Source organism: Triticum aestivum, chromosome 6B, assembly GCF_018294505.1.
Source record: "Triticum aestivum cultivar Chinese Spring chromosome 6B, IWGSC CS RefSeq v2.1, whole genome shotgun sequence".
In the NCBI taxonomy this organism is placed as follows: domain Eukaryota; kingdom Viridiplantae; phylum Streptophyta; class Magnoliopsida; order Poales; family Poaceae; genus Triticum; species Triticum aestivum.
Window position 1 is genome coordinate 56,445,568 of NC_057810.1, and position 17,550 is coordinate 56,463,117.

A 17,550-nucleotide genomic window follows, 5' to 3' on the forward strand; every position below is an offset into this window, starting at 1 on the left:
AGACAGACATGACCCGCCCCCGCCGCCGCCGCCGCCCCCGCTCGTCGGCGGCAACGCCCGCGGCCGTGGAGGACGACGACCTACTCTCCGAGATCCTCCTCCGCCTCCCGCCGCTCCCTTCCTCCCTCACCCGCGCCTCCGCCGTCTGCAAGCGATGGCGCTGCCTCGCCTCGGATCCAGCCTTCTCCCGCCGCTTCCGCATCCACCACCGCCGCAACCCTCCACTCCTCGGCTGCTTCCAGACAGGTACCGACGGCATATCCTTCGAGCCTACTCTGGAGGCCCCCAATCGTGTTCCGCCCGGGCGCCTCTCCTTGCAGTTTAACTCCTTCGTCCGATTACTCGGGTGCCGCCATGGCCTCGTATTAATCTTGGACCAGACGCAGCAGCTCCTGGTGTGGGACCCCTTCACCGGCCACCAGCATCGTCTACGCATTCCCAGGAAGTTCGATCCGAGCAAATCCTTGATCAACGGGGCGGTGCTCCGGTCTGCTGCCGGAGACGTCCACTTCCAGGTCGTCTTGGTAGTGGCAGATTGTGACAATAAGTTGCTGGCCTGTGTTTACTCGACAGAGACTGGGGTGTGGGGTACACTAATCTCAACACCAATTCCATCCGGGAACTCCCTTCACACCAGGGTTTGTTGGGAGCCCGCTGTGTTAGTTGGGGATTCCCTTTACTGGATACTCGCTAGTACTACTTTGTTAAATCTGCTCCAGTTTGATTTGAAGAGGAAGAGCTTAGCCGTGATACAGCTGCCGGCAGATAAGTCTTATGATGTGCTAGGACGCTTTATAAGTCCTGAAGGGCGCTTCACTGTCACGCGGGCAGAGGGTGGTGGGCTGGGTTTGCTCTCTGTGTCAGGCTTCACCGCGCAATTATGGAAGATGAAGACCAGTTTCGATGGCGTTGCATCATGGGGGATGGAAAAAACTGTCCAACTGGAGAAGCTTCTCTCCATGGATTCAGAGGATTACTTAATCATACAAGGGTACGCCGAGGACAATAATTTGGCGTTCCTGTGGACCGGCAGGAGCCTCTTCACGCTCAAGCTTGAGCCATTGCAGTGCGAGAAACTTTTCGACACCAACAATTGGCGTCGTCATTATCCATTTGAAATTGTCTATGCTGCAGGTAATAGCATGCCTTTGAACTGCTTGTATAATAGAACCAAGTTTCGTTTTGATAATTGGTCTATGGAATGCCTTTCGCATCCTTTCATGTTAAGCTAGCAATTTTAAGTAGTGTAATATCAGTTATTCTTCTGCTGCTTGATCATCTATTCAATACATACCAATTTTGTTCTGTAGTGTTCTCTCCCAATGGTTGTATGGTAACAAAACAAAGTTACTTCTTCCTAATTTGGTTGATGGAATGCCTTTCATATCCTGTCATGTGAAGCCAACAATTTTAATTAGTATCATATCAGTTATTGTTTTGCTACTTGATTTGATCTCTTCAGCACATACCAATTTTGTTCTGTAGTGTTATGTCTCAATGGTTGTGTGTTAGTGTTTATGTGATTTTTATGATCTACAAAAATAATAGTTTTTGATATCCAGTTCAGCTCATGACACCAGTTATGTTTCTGTGGCCAAGTTGAAAAATTCTCTTTATAATAATTGAACGAAATTTCATAGTTGGCCTCTTGACATATGCAAGAACTGTATAATGGTAGTGCTAGTGCATATAGATGCAGTGCAGTTTTTCTCAATCAATGAGGCAATGTGATGGCATCATTCATGTATTGTCGATAGATATGATGCCAAGTTGTTTCTAATATTCTCATTTTTCATTAACATTACCATTGGACAATGTGGTTCAAGTCGGAGCTAGGAAACATTACCATCAGTTTAGCTAGGAAGTTCTTTTTTAGAAGATGACAACGCGCCCTAAATCACTTGCTAGTAGCCTAAGTTGCGATTTTGTGGAGTGCCTGAAGCTTGAAGTTTTCCTTATGTCTATCTAATTATTATGATCTGGAAAACAAATTCCTTGCGGTGTCTGGTTTAGTTTAGTTTATGTCACAAGTTCTGCTTCTGTAGCAAAGATTGAAAATTCTTTGTATAATAATTGAACCAAATTCTATGTGTTGTTTGCAGTCTAAGTCAGTTTGGCCATAGGAGACTTTATACTGAACACATGAGCGAAGGTATAAGACTAGATTTTATCATTAAAACTGCTTTCATCAGGAATTGTGATTTTTTTTTATAGTAACATAGTATGACTGAAGCTTTCATCACGAAGATATAAGCTCAGTGTTGTTTTGATATCATGCAGTGTAAAAGAGGTGGAATATATTTTGTACCGAAGGAGGAGTATTAATTAATAAGATCCTACGGGATGGAATTAACTAAAGTCAATTTGTTTGTGATTACCTAGATCATGCATTTAAAAAAAAATATGCCTATGAGCTAGAAACCAGATGTTTCTGCTTTTCTACTCCATGATAAATAATATTCCAAATGATTTGGTAAGGTAGATGGTTCAGCTTTCGCCTCTACGGGAGGCATTTGAACCATTAGTCTCTTGGCCCTCTACCGTGAGAAGAAATTGAGAACGTGATAGCAGAGAAACTGAAAGTATTCTATAACACTACAAAGTCTCTTAGCCATTGCTGTTTTCCCCAACAATGCTGAGATGATTCAACTTTGGTGTTTTTGGTAGAATTTCCTCAAGGTGAAGCTATTTTTTACTGTTTGAATCATAAAAGGTTGTGAGGTTGCATAACTTGAAGCCAAATAGATAGTAGCTTACAGTTCATAGTAGCAGCCGCACAGCTACACAGCACAGATAACTTGAGCTCATATCATTGACTGGCTGACAGATGTTCCGGCATGGAAGCATAGACCAAAATAAAATAATGAATCGATAGCTTGAACCGAACAAGACAACCCGCAATTTTGCACCACCATAATCCAACTCATCAGTGAGATAGAAATATTTTTCCAAGGCTCCAATCTCTGTAAACTGCAGGTTAGAAAATAATGTAGCATGAGATTACCATCATACCATCCATGTTGCAAGTCCCTCTTGTGCTTATCAAGGGAAGTAGTACTCACCCATCTTTATGGTGTGGAATCATGAATGGTGATGGAACTGTTATTACTAGAGCTTGTCTCGGATACATTGAGACCACCCATTTCTTGTAGTAATTGTGAGATTAAAATAGAGTAACCAGTAAGCAGTTAAATTCAGCAAGGAACTAGGGAAACAAAGCACCAAATGAACCCATTTTCATGCCTTCCTCTAGTTTGGTCAACTGGTCTGTATCCTCTTCATCATTTATAGGAGCTGATTGCCGCGTCCAGTCATGAGTACAAATGAGTGCTTGGACCATGAAGGGTGTAAACCATCATATGAAATTTGGTGGTGTTTGCTTCAGTCTCCTCGGCAAGATATTTCTCAAGCTCAGACTTGGTAGGGCCGACCACACAGTTGTTCATTCTCATCCTCTTGGCAAAAGGCAAGAGGTTGGCCGCGGAGGTACTTATTACGGATGATGGTGAGCCACAGCCATCGGGTCAGGAGGGCAATGTTCATGCGACGGGATGATAGGATCCCAAGGCCGCCCTGGTCTTTGGGTTTGCAAATGTCGGGCCAGCTCACCATATGGTACTTCTGCTTGTCTCCCTCGCCAGCCAAAAAGAACCTCAACTGGTATTTGGCCACCTCCTGATGGAGGGTCTCATGGAGACTGTAGAAGCTCATGAGAAATCAGGGAAGGCTGGCAAGCGAAGAGTTGATTAGGATCACCCTGGCAGCTTTCGACAACCAGCGCCCCCTCCAGGGTTCAACCTTGTGCTGCATCCTAGTCACCGTCGGGCGGAGATCCGCAACGGTGAGCCTGGAGTCACTAATCGGCACCCCCAGGTAAGTCGTAGGGAAGGAGCCCAGGCAGCAGTTCAGCCGGTCCGCGATGTACAAGGCTTCGTCGGGGGTAGCCGAGGACCATCACTTCGCTCTCGTCGAAGTTGATGGTGAGCCCTGACATCTGTTGGAAGCAGAGGAGGAGGAACTTCAGGTTGATGATGTAGATGTCCTCATAGACCAAACGGCCGCCTCCGCGCTGCTGCACATCCTATGTGAATATACTGTCCTTTTGCTATGTTGGTTTACCGACTTGACTAAAGTTAGGCGCCCAGCCTTCGCCATCAAAGGCTAGAGTGATTGCGATTGCACTCGACGGCTTCCTGGTAGAAATGGGGATTGCGAGGTACCAGATACTGAAAGGGGCGAGCTCACACTCCATCACCGATGCACCCTCGAGTGCCATCGCGTCAGAACAACCTATGGCGGAGACCCAACAGTTGGTGAAGTTGGTGAGCAACCCTGACGCGTGCCTAATGAGCACTAACAAGATACGGGCAGGGAGATCGCTTGGGTAAAAAGATTAACAGTGGCTGATTCAGTCCCTGAAACTTGCGCCCACGGAGTTTGTGCAGGTCGGTGAAGGCAGCCACGACTTCGGCCTTCACACTCTCCCAGTCTCCCCTGGCTCCTGTCAGACGGTTTTTCTCAGGACGGTCCAAGCTCTACGTGGCTTAGAAATCCTGCGACGGCCGTAGGAGCTCCTCGTACATTCCATTCTCCATGTCCATTCCTTGCTGAACCATGACTGGGGATTTTTCATCTTCAGTGTAACACAGGTTCAGGCTTTCTGCCAATCTGCCCTTCTCTTCTCACATTTAATCCTAACTTCAGTTTCCCCTTGCTGATTGTGCATTTCACGTTTCCAGTGTTTCATGGCTGCAGGCTTCCACAGCAGAGCAGGTTGATGAGGTTGGCCCGTCATTGTCAGCCGCACACGCAGAGCCTTGTTCGATGTTGGGTGTTTGAGTTCCACAAAGACTATCGACAGGGTTTAATTAAGGCGACTCGATCGATGGCTTGACTTTAGATGCACCATGCTTGCCGTTCCACATGCATCTGTAGCCAGCACATTTCGTTAACAAATGACCCAAGTATCCACTACACAGGACTAAAGACTAGTAGTAGTCAGTTTTATTAACTTGGCTCAACTTATCCTTCTTGTTCATGCCAGTATACGGACGAAAGAGACAACATAACTTTGTCATTACACTTACTATATCCCAGAAAACAGATGGAAGCTAGTGCATGTTAGCTGGGATTGTATGGACAAGGCATCCAAGGATGCTTGTATCTGGGCCAGCTTTGGGGAAAACAAAATTTTCTCTCTCCCCCGCCAATGAAATGACTCCAAAATTCGCTGTTATTATAAACAATATTTTGCTAGATCAATCAGTGGGTGAAGCCCCAGCTGCATATTTCATAGTGTAAGCACAACTCGTACATTATTAACAACTAATCTTGCTGCTCGGAACCAGGTCTTTCGGGTCAAGAGAGCTTAATATAATGCATCCATGTGTGAGCAACATGAGAGAGCGTTTGAACAGATCTAGATGCCAGGATGATTTGACAAATGCAACTTGCTGGTACCTCTCTCTCTCCCTCTCTTTCTTTCTCCACCTTGTGTAAAAATAACAACCAAAGCTTTTATCCTCGAAAGGGTAGTTTTCGAAATTGCTGATGGCACAGATTAATGGGTGAAATGATCTTTAACGTCGTACAACGGATGTGGCACAGGAAGCTTCTTCAGAAGTGTCCAAGAGAGACTAGATACTTGTAGTAATTAATGTGCAAGTGCGAATCCTGCAGGCGCATACCGAAGGTATAGTATATATCCAATGAAGGATCTTTTCCAAGAAGAGTTGACAAAAAAATATGCTCATTTCCAACCTAATGATGCTTGTGGTTTTACACTTGTTTTAGTTATGGCCTGCTGGTTAAGCGACATGTACACATTAGTAGTACTATAAGCATAACTACCCTTTAGAAAAGTAGTATAAGCATAAGTTTTATATTGGGTATTAACAAATGATCCCTAGTGCCCGGCGTGAGATCTGAATCAGAGTCTCCATTTTAACTCAGGCAACATCTCAGATCTTCCACCGTTGTTCCCTGCTGCTTTCCAATGGTCGAGCTCGAGCCAAAGGTCAAGGGAATACTTGTGAGTAGTGTATTCATAAGAAGCTGTGGCGCGAGGTCTGAAGCAGCTAGCAGAGTCCTCGTTTTACTTTCGCGCCTCTCTTTATATCTCCCTTCCTCCTGCACATCGCTCCACCTCCACGCACACTACTATCTTTGGCTTTGGCTCCAGCTCCACCTCCTTCCTCCTGCTGAGTGCTATTTTTCTCCGCGCACAGCCCACATCAACCCGCTACGCCTTGGGTCACCTCGGCGCCTTGGAGGCAGGGGGAGTTCACAGAGGTACGTACACCCTTCTTCCAGCTATAGTAATCCTCTTCTCTGAATCATCCATCTGGAATCAGCACTGCTGCTCTGTCTTCTTCTTTTTCCAATCATCGATCTGGAATCAGCATACAGCCAACCTTCTTGTTTTTGCAAATGGTTTTTCAGCCCCAGGATGGACTCCGCCATTGGCGCGGCCAAGTGGGTGCTGGGCAAGGCGCTGGCCCCCGTCACGGATGGCTTGCTGGAGTCTTGGGCGGCTAGTGCCCAGCTTGACCGCAACATCAACGCCCTCAAGATGGAGCTGCTGTATGCGCACGGGATGCTCGAGAACGCGCAGGGCAGGGGAATCCATGGCGTCGCGCTCAAGGAGCTCCTGCGCCAGCTGGAGCAGCTGGCGTACGGGGCTGATGATGTGCTGGATGAGCTGGAGTACTTCCGCATCCAGGACGCCCTTAAAGGGACCTTCCATGCCGCCAACGTCAACGCCGTAGGTTCCGTCCAAGGCCTCCGCATCAATGTTGAGCACACGGCGAGACATGTCGCCAGCAAACTCAAGTGCCTCCCGTGCTTCGGTGCTGTTAGCCGTGGTGGTGACCAAGAAAATGATGGCTCTCGCCTACACCTGTGTGTCAGGCGGGGCATCAGCTCCTCGCCACCGACGCCCGCCAGCAAGGGGGTTGTCAAGAAGGTTGATGGCAGATGCATGCCCAAGGTCATCTCAAGTGCTCGCAACACTGCCCACACTTTCGGTAAACACTTTCCTTGCTACTCTCCCATATCTGTCCACGGTGATGATGCTCTAGAAACACCAGAAGTGATGTTTGATAGGGTACAAATGTCTACAACAATGATGGACATGGTAGTGCAGCTGAAGGAAGTATGTGCTAAGGTCTCCATAATTCTTAATCTAGATTTGTTCGGCTCCAGCCGCAGCCATACCCAAGAAATTGCTATAAACAGATCCAAAACCACATCAGAGATTACAGAACCTAAGTTATATGGGAGGGATGACCAGAAAAAGAAAATTATAGAGGGCATTGTTAGTGGCGACTACTGTCCCGATCAACTTAACGTTCTTCCATTTTTTGGACCGGGGGGTATTGGAAAAACAACTTTTACACAACACATATGCCAAGAAGTGAATAGCCATTTCCAAGCTTCAATTTGGATATGTGTCTCTCTTGACTTCAGTGCAGATAGATTGGCACAAGAGATAGTCAACAAAATCGGTGGTGAGGAGGGGAAGACTAGTGCTGAAGAACTTATCCCACAAAGATTAAAAGCTAAGAGATTCTTACTTGTGTTGGATGATGTGTGGACATATCGAGAGGATGAGTGGGATAAACTAATAGCAATTTTAAGGAAGGTAGAGTCCAAGGGTAATTTGATTATAGTCACAACTCGAATACCAAAGGTAGCACAGATGGTTAGGACAACCAATTGTGAACTAAAATTGGAAAGACTAGATGATGCAAGTACCATGCGTTTCTTCAAAGCATGTGTATTTGGTAACAAGCAACAACCATGGAAAGAACATCCTGAATTATCTGAAACTGGTCACGAAGTAGTGCGCCATTTGAAAGGTTCCCCCCTTGCAACTAAAACCGTGGGTAGATTACTTAGAAACCAACTTACTTTGGAGCATTGGAGAAAAGTTCTACAAAGCAAAGAATGGGAACTACAAACCGGTGAGAATGACATCATGCCAGCCCTCAAACTTAGCTATGATTATCTTCCTTTCCATCTAAAACAATTGTTTGTATATTGTGCTTTGTTTCCTGAAGATTATGAATTTGATAGCAAGGAGTTAGTTCAACTGTGGATAGGACTAGGTATTTTGTATCCTTGTGATCAGAATAGAAGGATTGAAGATGTTGGACTAGACCATCTGCGTGAGTTGGTCAATTATGGATTTTTCAAGAAAGACAAAAAAAAAAAAGATGGTCGTTATTTTTATGTTATCCATGATCTATTTCATGAATTGGCCACCAAGGTTTCGTCATATGAATGTGTTAGTATATGTAGTTCTAATGTCAGGTCCGTACACATCTCCCCATCTGTACGTCATTTATCCATAATTGTAAATTTTAAAGATGTCAATGATAGGATGACTTTAGACGAGTATAAGAAGGATTTGAAAGCATTAAGTAAAAGATTAAAAGTTGAAAACCTACGTACTCTGATGCTGTTTGGACGATACCATGGAAGCTTCGCCAAGACCTTTGGTGATCTGTTTAGAAAAGCTAAATCCCTTCGCACTATTTTTCTGTCTGGAGCATCATACCCTACGGAGAATATTCTACATAACTTTTCAGAAACTATCCATCTTCGTTACCTAAGGATCGAGCCAAGAGATTGGAGATGCAACATCGAATTACCAAGTACGTTGTTCAGATTTTATCATTTAGAGATAATAAATATAGAAAAATGGAATGGTCCTGTTTCAATAAGACAAATCACTAGCCTTGTAAAGTTGCGCCATTTTCTTGTGCCAGAAAATATGCCTCAAGTTCATTCTGACATATCTGAGGTGGGAAAACTTAAATTGCTCTCACAATTAAGAAGATTTGAAGTTGGAAAAGAAATTAATGGTTTCGAACTAAGTCAGCTAGAGCAATTAACAGAGCTTGGAGGGTCACTTAGCATTTATAACCTTGAAAAGGTGAAAGAAAAAGGGGCACAGGGAAAGGAAATAAGACCAATACACAGAAACTACTTAAGTGAACTAACATTAGAATGGGGTGTGAACCGATCTAACAAGTTTCCCACAAGAGAAGAAAATGTTCTTGAGAACCTTATACCACATAGTGAGCTTCGAGATCTGTGCATTAGAGGGCACGGAGGCACTAGTTGCCCAACATGGCTAGGTGAGAACATCTTTGTCAAAAATTTGGAATCCCTCCACTTGGATGATGTGTCTTGGAAAACTTTTCCACCATTAGGAGAGTTCTGGTCGGTTGATAAGCCCCGTGATGAGTGCAAAAGTTGCAGCATCTCAAGCCCAAGCTTTCAAAACAATATTCATGAAAAAAAAGGCTTTAATAACTTGAAAAGGCTAGTGTTTGTTAATATACCAAAACTGACAAAGTGGGCTGGAAATCAAACTTGTGGGCTCTTCTCCCGCCTGGAAGTACTCATTATTGAAGACTGCCCTGAACTTATAGAGTTGCCGTTTTCATGTTCTGCTTGCTCTCAACCAGAGCAAGAAGGTGGGAACATGACTTGCTTCCCTAAACTACGGGAGCTCAAGATTGTAAGATGCCCAAACCTGAGGACAATGCCTCCTATCCCTTGGACCCATGATCCATGCTCCATTGAGATAGCACAAACAGGCACAAAATTTGTGAACCTCACTTACGCGGAAAGAAAATATGGAAAACCAGGATTATGTTTGGAAATTTGGGCTGCGGATGGTACAGATAGCTTGTTTTGGAGTGAGTTTGATTTCTTTAATTTGAGTCATCTAAAAGAGTTGACTATAACCAATTGCCCTCCTTTGCCGTTGGATAAAATCCAAATGCTAACATCTCTGCAGCACCTCAATATAAGGGGTTGTTCAAGTATTGTCATGTCGCCAATCAGAGGCGAGAGCCATGTCCTGTACCAGGTTCCAGTTGAAGAACTCAGCATTTCTCAAAGTGGTGCTAGCGGGAAAGAACTGACTCAACTGCTCTGTCATTTCCCGAAGCTCACCGGCCTGCATATAGTTTTTTGCGAAAAGATAACAGAACTTGGTGTGTCGGAGCAGCAGAGTGGAGCACAGCAGCAACAGACCGCAGAAGGAGGACTGCTGCTCTTGCCTACCCAACTACAGAAGTTGATCCTCCAACATTGCCGTCAGCTGAGAATACTCCCCAATTCAGGGGGCGACAACAACGAGGCAGCAGGAGGTCTCCAGCGTCTACACTCCCTCCGTGAAGTGAGCTCAGAGAATTGCCCCAATTTGCTTTCCTCCTATTCAGGCTCCTCCTCTTGTTTCCCTTTCCCGGCATTCCTTCAAAAACTCAAACTGTCCAACCTGGAAGAACTCCATCTGGCCCTCACAAACCTGGCCAACCTGGATGAACTCCATCTTAGCGACATGAAGGACCTCACAAACCTAAGCATCCGGAGTTCCCCAAAACTACATACCCTGAACATACAAAACTCCTCCGGAGTTCTTTCGGTGTCCATCTGCAACCTCCTCTCTACATCCCTCACCACATTGGTCATTGAGGGCAGCAGAGAGGTGGAGCCCATCCCAGGAGAGGCCCTCCTGCTTCTCACCTCCCTCCAAGTTCTCGAATTTCTTTCCTGCGACAAATTGCAATCCCTCCCTGCAGGTCTACATACACTCTCCTACATTAACTACTTATGTATCTATGGATGCCCATCCCTCCAGTCGCTGCCCAAGGAAGGCCTCCCGAGATCTTTGCAAAGATTAAGAATCCTCGGATGTTCCATGAAATCACTGCCCAAGGACAGCCTCCCGAGTACTCTGAAGCAATTACTGATCTCCAGCTGTTCTGAGCTCGAATTACTTCCCACTTTTTCCGATGGCGCTTCTCTGCAGAAATTAGAGATCTGGAATTGTCCTGCCATCAAATCGGTGCCCAAGGATGCCCTCCCGAGTTCTCTGCAGGAATTAGTGATCAGGATGTGTCCTGGCATCAAATCCTTTCCCGAGGACAGGCTCCAAAAATTCCTGCGAGTACTAGATGTTAGTGATGACAATAGTGAGGAGCTTAAAAGGCAGTGCCGCAGGTTAACAGGGACAATTCCAATAATCAGAGCCTGACGAATCCTTCCAAGGTAACAAACACGTTCTTATCCTCTTCTCATTCTCTACTCACCAGTTCGCTTTGGTTTTGCTAACCTCATTAGCTTCAAAATCATTCAGATTTTTTTGTTTGGTTCTATAGAACTACTGTCATTTCATATGAACTGAATAACCCACTTATTTTAATCTTCTGTGCAGGGCTCTCTTTTTTTCTTCTTGATTGCTACATCATCAGTCTCGTCGAATTCTCTTTGTATACAAAAGTGTAGTCAGTTTTCAGGCTCTCATCAGTTTTTGCCAGTGCAAGCACCAAGACTTCAGTCTGTACCAGCCATCATGTACACACGTAATCATCCCATAAGTCCAATATTCTTTAACTGTATCTTGTCCCTAACTAACGTTGCTTTTTCCTGATCCCACACACATCAAACCATTTTATTTTCTTCGTTTTACCTCATTACAGCATAGTCTTAACTGCTTTCTGTTTCCATCTACTATGCAGGATTTTGTCCTCTTTTGCGGTGTAGCAAGTTTAAGGGACAATTCCAGTAAATCAAACACTGGCGGAGATATGTGTAACTCAGCAAGGGCTGCGACGGGTTGACAAATTTTACACCCACCCACCCCCCACACAATCAACCTTCTGTACCTCCGCCAATGAAGTGAAATCTGACCAATCCAGAGGTAAACAAGACATTTCTTTGTTCACTAGTACTCATTCCTAGTACCTACACATGAATTCCACACAACGAGTTTTCTGAATAACCCACTTGTTTTAATACCCTGTGCAGAGCTCTATCTAGGAGTTGTACAGTTTTGAGCCCTTCAAGGGATCACTCTGTCCATCCATGCACACTTCTCACATGAGGGTCTTGTGGCATCCTCTGCCTGTACATAAATCTGGTCAGTATGTACATTTTTGGGGGGTCTGGTTTGCCTCATACAGCATAATCTGAACAATGTTCTGTTTCCATATATTGTGCAGGACTCTATCCTGGAATTATACATTTTTGTATACTTGTAGTATTCAGTCCAACACTTATAGGATTCCTACAAGTGTTATGATCTGGTAAGTGCATTCATGTGAAATGAGACTTTAAACAATAGGAACATTTTATATTTGTCAGAAGCAAATAATTCCTTAACCAAGCTAGGGGAAAGCCTGTATATTCTCTTAATCAAAGGCAGTGTCGAGCTCTGTTATTTATCTCCATACTAATGTCTGACTTTCTTTTGAACCAGATGTAGGATCTCTACAAGTTTCGCTACAAGGAAATGGATCATAATTACTACAGCAACACGAAGTCTCACAAATTCATCATGTGACATTTTGAAGTTCTGCTCAATCTCATAAAAAAATTCTGAAGTTTTCTCACTATAGGAAAGGTTCTGGGAACCACCAGCAGTAAGTACCTGCTTCTGCAAAGAAACAAATGTCCATTGTTGTCCATGTAATACTTGTGCAATTTTGAACAGCCAACCCTAAATTAGGATGTCACTTGTCCAGATGGTTTATATGCTGCAAAGCTATTTACGTGCAAACTATCCTCACTTATTAATGGGTGATGCATTGTAAGTGCCTTACTCTGGCTGATCGATCCGAATATGTACAATCAGATGCTAATGTTACGATGTTACTCTGGTCTTTTCAGATCAATCTCGGTAAAAGGTTGGTCCTGTGGGTTCAGGCAGACCTGGTTCTCCTGGTAAGCAAGTTGTCATGACATAGTTGAGTTCAGTCCAGCTGAAGAGATGCTATCCTGGAGGATCTCAAGCTGCATCTTCCATTCTGTCCATAATCTGGTTAGTACGTGCATAATCACACTGTACTTAATGGTTTTATGCATGTTAATCGACACCCTGACTTTTTCAGCAGTATGTTCATCGACACCCTGATGTTTTCTTGTTTGTATATATCCCCAGTTAACCTTGCTTTTATCTGATTCCACACATGAAAAACATTTTTGAGGTTTATCTTGCCTCATTGCTACTTCAACTGAACAGTTCTCTGTTTCCATTCACTGCAGGGCTCTCTATATAGGAGTTGTACATTTTTCTACCCTTTTAAGACTCGGTCCATCCATGCATGATGCATAGTTCTCACATGACGGTCTTGTGTTATCTTCTTCAGGCACATAAATCTGGTAAATACATTTGATCTTTATATTTAAACTCTTACTCAGTTTGTTCCCAACCATTTGATCTTTCAGTAAGAAATCCAATTAGCCTCATGACATATCAGATATTCAGATATAGGCACTGAAACGAATTATCCAGTTTTCCTTTTTATTTCTTTCTCATAAACTACTTTTCCTACATCATTATCCAGTTTCTTCTTCTTTTTTTTTGTTCCTGAAAGAAATTTAAAAAACTCACAATTCTATCTTCTGTGCAGGTGTTCTTATCTTCGCTTTGCTAGGCTTCAAATACATGCATTTAAAGCTTCATGGTCACTCATAAAGACATGGTGGTGTATTTGCTAGTTCAGGACTAAATGTTCTATCGTAGATGATTTTCGAGTTCCCTACGCTTCCACAACCTTTTCATATAGTTTACATTTTTCAGGTTTGCATTTCATCGTGACAAGATGTTCTCCAAGCCGATCATCCCTTTATCTTATATTGCTAGCCTCATCGGTACTTGGCATTGCATTTCCTACATTGGGATCTAGCAATACTCCGCCGGCACATCGATCCCAACCCCTTGTGGAATTTCTCACTAAAAAAAGAGTGAGTTGTGAGAGGTAAGAAACCAAGGTTGATAAAAAAGTTGAATCAACCGTGAGAGAGAAAAAGGCAAGAAAAATAGGAAAAAAAAGAGAAATACCCATTAAGCCACTTCAGTCTTCCAGCGAGTCCACCATATCTACCTATCATAGCATCTTCTCATTTGCTATTCCAAGTAGTGGATTCTTTTGCCATGCACATTTATATTTTGCCTTGCACATCTTTAAAGGAGGCATATTAGTGATCATGTTTAGCGTTCGTTGAAATCCTCCAACCATTTTATGCCTCGCTTTTATTTCATATATTAGAGCTTTTGTCGGCACCTCTTAATCTTGTGTAGGGAAGAGAAGAGGAAAGAAAAAACAAAAGAAAGAAAAAGGGAAAAGGAAAGAAAAAAGAAAAAAGAAAAAAGGAAAAATAAAAAAGAGATAAAAGGAAAGAAGTAAAGTAGAATAAGATAGATGCCATGTTTTCTCTCTATCAAGCTCTTAGTCTTAATTTAGCGAGATGAGTCTTATTGCTTAGGCTTATACCTTGTTACTTTCCTTACCACCCATTTATTCATCATGTAGAGCATAGCACTCATGGTACAAATCACTTGACATCCATTGTGCATACCTTGGCAAATCCCTACTTCCCATGCAACATCGAAACCGAGGACTCACATGCCTTGGGGTCACTCTGCGTTACATGGGCCTATCTTTTCCTTGTCGAGTCACTCCCATCCTTTCACATCATTTTCTAATGATCGGAAACACGAGGCTTCTTGGTTCATGATGAATGCTTACTTGACTATGTGATCTGTGCTTCCCAATACATGAATTGGTTTGTACTACTGAAAGACTTTGTATCATGAAGCATCCCTTTAGTATATGGTACTAGAGCTACAGTGTTGAAGAGACACTCAGAGTCAACTTCCTCAAGGTTAATCAAATGTTTATTAAAGTTTATCTTGGTTACTGCTCCATCTCTTATTTAAGTTTTCCCTAATAATATGCAGAAGCTAGTGTAGGCATATGGCCTGACTAAATTACTGACTAGGTGTTTGTGAAAATGCAGATCCACGACAATGATCACTTATATTAAGATCATTTCCCCCTGCCACACGAGCTATGAGGAGGTCAAGATGTCGTGGGCGGTGGTGCCGCTGGACGACGAAAACCTACTCCCCCGCACCTCCCTCGCCCACAAGCGCTGGTGTCGCATCGTATCCGACACCCTCTTTTTCCGCCGCTTTCGCACACACCACCGCTGCAGACCTCCGTTCAGTTGCTTGATCAGTGACCTGTGAGGCTTCTCCTACACATCTACCATGGAGGCTCCAGATCATGTCCCCGCTGGGCACGGCTCCTGGCTCTTGGATCCACGACACTGATCACTTGATTGGTTCCGGTGGACAACCAAAAGGTTCCCTGGAATTGCCGAGGAGATTCACCCAATGAACCGCTTTCAGCAGAACCGTTGAAGTTTTACTCTGGTGTAACGACACGCCTCGAATCGCTCACTAGTAGCCTGAGTTGCAATTTCGTGGAGTGTCTGAAGCTTGAAGTTTTCCTCGTGTTTATGCAATTATTATGATCTGGAAAACAAATTCCTTGCGGTATCTGGTTTAGTTTAGTTTTATGTCACAAGTTCTGCTTCTATAGCAAAGATTGACAAATTATTTGTAAAACAATTGAACTAAATTCTATGCATTCTTCATGGTCTAATTCCTACAGTTTGGCAATAGGTGACATTACAGAACACATGAGCAAAGTTATAAGACTAGATTTATCACTATACCTATTTTCATCATGAATTAGATTTTTTTAATTTTTAGAAACATAATATGATTGAAGGAGTGCTCAGTGTTGTTTTTGTTTACGGAAGGAGGTATTAATTAATAAGATCCCTTGATTGAGGATTCTACAGGATGGATTTGATTAAATTCAATTCGTTTGTGATTACCTAGATCGTGCATTTCTAAAAAAATATGCCCGTGAGCTAGAAAACAGATGTTTCTGCTTTTTACTCCATGAGTCCATCATATGAGCATGATAATAAAGAATATACCAAATGATTTGGTGAGGTAGATGGTTCAGCATTTGTCTCTTAGCCTCTACCACAAATTACCTAACTGATAATCCCTGTTTCCATTGCTATTTTCCCCAATAATGATGAGATAATTCATCTTTGGTGAATTATCTCCAAAGTTGGGTAGAATTTAGGTAGAATTTCCTTATGGTAAAGCCATTTTTAACTGTTTGAACCATAAAAAAGTTGTGAGGTTGCATAACTTGAAGTAAAATAGATAGTGGCTTACAGTTCATAGTAGCAGCAGCACAGCAACATGACACAGATACCAAGCTCATATCATTGACTGACTGGTAGATGTTCTTGCCTGGAAGCATAGACCAAAATAAAATAATGACACAATCGCTTGAACCGAACAAGACAACAAGATTTGCAGTTTTGCACCACCATGCTCCAACTCATCAGAGAGACGGCAAGATTTTCCCAAGGCTCCAAACTCTATAAACTGCAGGAAAACAAATAATGTAGCATGAGATTTCCATCATACTCTCCAAGTTGCATGTCGTTCTTGTGCTTATCAAGGGTAGTACTCACCCATCTTTATGATGTAGAATCATCAACGGTGATGGAATTGTTATTAGTAGAGCTAGTCTCGGATACGTTGAAATCCTGAGATTAAAATAAAGCAACCAGTAAACAGTTAAATTCAGCAAGGAACTAGGAAAACAAAGGAAGCACCGAATGAACCTATTTTCATACCTTCCTCTAGTTTGATCAACTGTTCTGTATCCTCTTCATCATTTACAGGAGCTGACCACATCCATTCCTGAGTACAAATGAGTGCTTGGACCGAAGAACAATGAGGTTATAAAAAGGCTCAAGAAACTCTGAGATCTTCCTTGCATATTCCCAATCTACAGCTTCAGGAACTCCTGGTGCTTTCTCACTATTTAACTCAATTGCAAACTAAGGGTCGTCATCACCATACCTATCAAACACCTTTTGATATGTGGCTGCAGCTTTCAACATTAGGTATGTGGAGTTCCATCTGATGCATACAACAAGTGATAAGGATGCTTTGCTGTCCACCTTCTCCAAGTCAGCACACTTCTTAAATTGAGTAGTTCTAGATAGAAAATTTCTGATAAAACGGACAGCAACAAGGCCTCGTTGCACTGGGATATCCAATTCTCTTGGGCAATCCAAAACTATCATGTTTTTGACATGGGTTTCACATCTCATGTGAACATATTGTCCTTTTGCTGTGCTAGTTTTAGCATCATTCATGGCCCTCCTCATGTAACTTACAGCATCATCGTCTGCTGATGCATTGTCAACAGTTATTGTGAACGCTTTCTCTAAACCCCAATCCACCAAACACGTCTCGATGTCCTTCCCAATGTCTTCCCCCTTATGACCACACACCAAGAACCCAATAATCCTCTTATGTAGCCACCAATCGGTGTCAAGGAAATGAGCCGCAACACACATATAGCTCTGCTGTTGCATAGATGTCCAGGTGTCGGTTGTTAAGCCAACCCTATCACAAGATTCATTGAAAAACTCTCTAAATCCTGATTTCTCCGAAAATGCAAATGGGAGCCCATCCATAATTATCATTTCAGCAAAAGCATCTCTAATCTTCTCAGGATCAAACCTCCCAGTAACAATTGCATAATTACTGCCGTCCCCCTCATCTGTTGTAGTGTTGTAGCTTGAAGATTTTGCTGCCTGTTATCATTGATCTTATTGGGGTTGCTCCTGCAGGTGGTCAAA

General features: G+C 43.3%; 2 protein-coding genes across 2 annotated transcripts; both read left to right on the forward strand.

Moving 5' to 3' along the window:
- Positions 1–6: 6 nt before the first annotated feature.
- Positions 7–5,459, forward strand: LOC123135741 (uncharacterized). Its single transcript, XM_044554934.1, has 3 exons — positions 7–1,134; positions 2,103–2,152; positions 5,349–5,459. The coding sequence occupies exons 1-2, from the start codon at positions 9–11 to the stop codon at positions 2,105–2,107; spliced, it is 1,131 nt and encodes a 376-aa protein (XP_044410869.1). The 5' UTR covers positions 7–8; the 3' UTR covers positions 2,108–2,152; positions 5,349–5,459.
- Positions 5,460–6,418: 959 nt separating this feature from the next.
- Positions 6,419–15,452, forward strand: LOC123135742 (putative disease resistance protein RGA4). Its single transcript, XM_044554935.1, has 10 exons — positions 6,419–11,067; positions 11,234–11,381; positions 11,538–11,719; positions 11,827–11,938; positions 12,021–12,104; positions 12,278–12,440; positions 12,543–12,607; positions 12,688–12,838; positions 13,063–13,179; positions 13,431–15,452. Exon 1 carries the CDS (start codon positions 6,449–6,451, stop codon positions 11,051–11,053), a length of 4,605 nt encoding a protein of 1,534 aa, XP_044410870.1. The 5' UTR covers positions 6,419–6,448; the 3' UTR covers positions 11,054–11,067; positions 11,234–11,381; positions 11,538–11,719; positions 11,827–11,938; positions 12,021–12,104; positions 12,278–12,440; positions 12,543–12,607; positions 12,688–12,838; positions 13,063–13,179; positions 13,431–15,452.
- Positions 15,453–17,550: the final 2,098 nt, after the last annotated feature.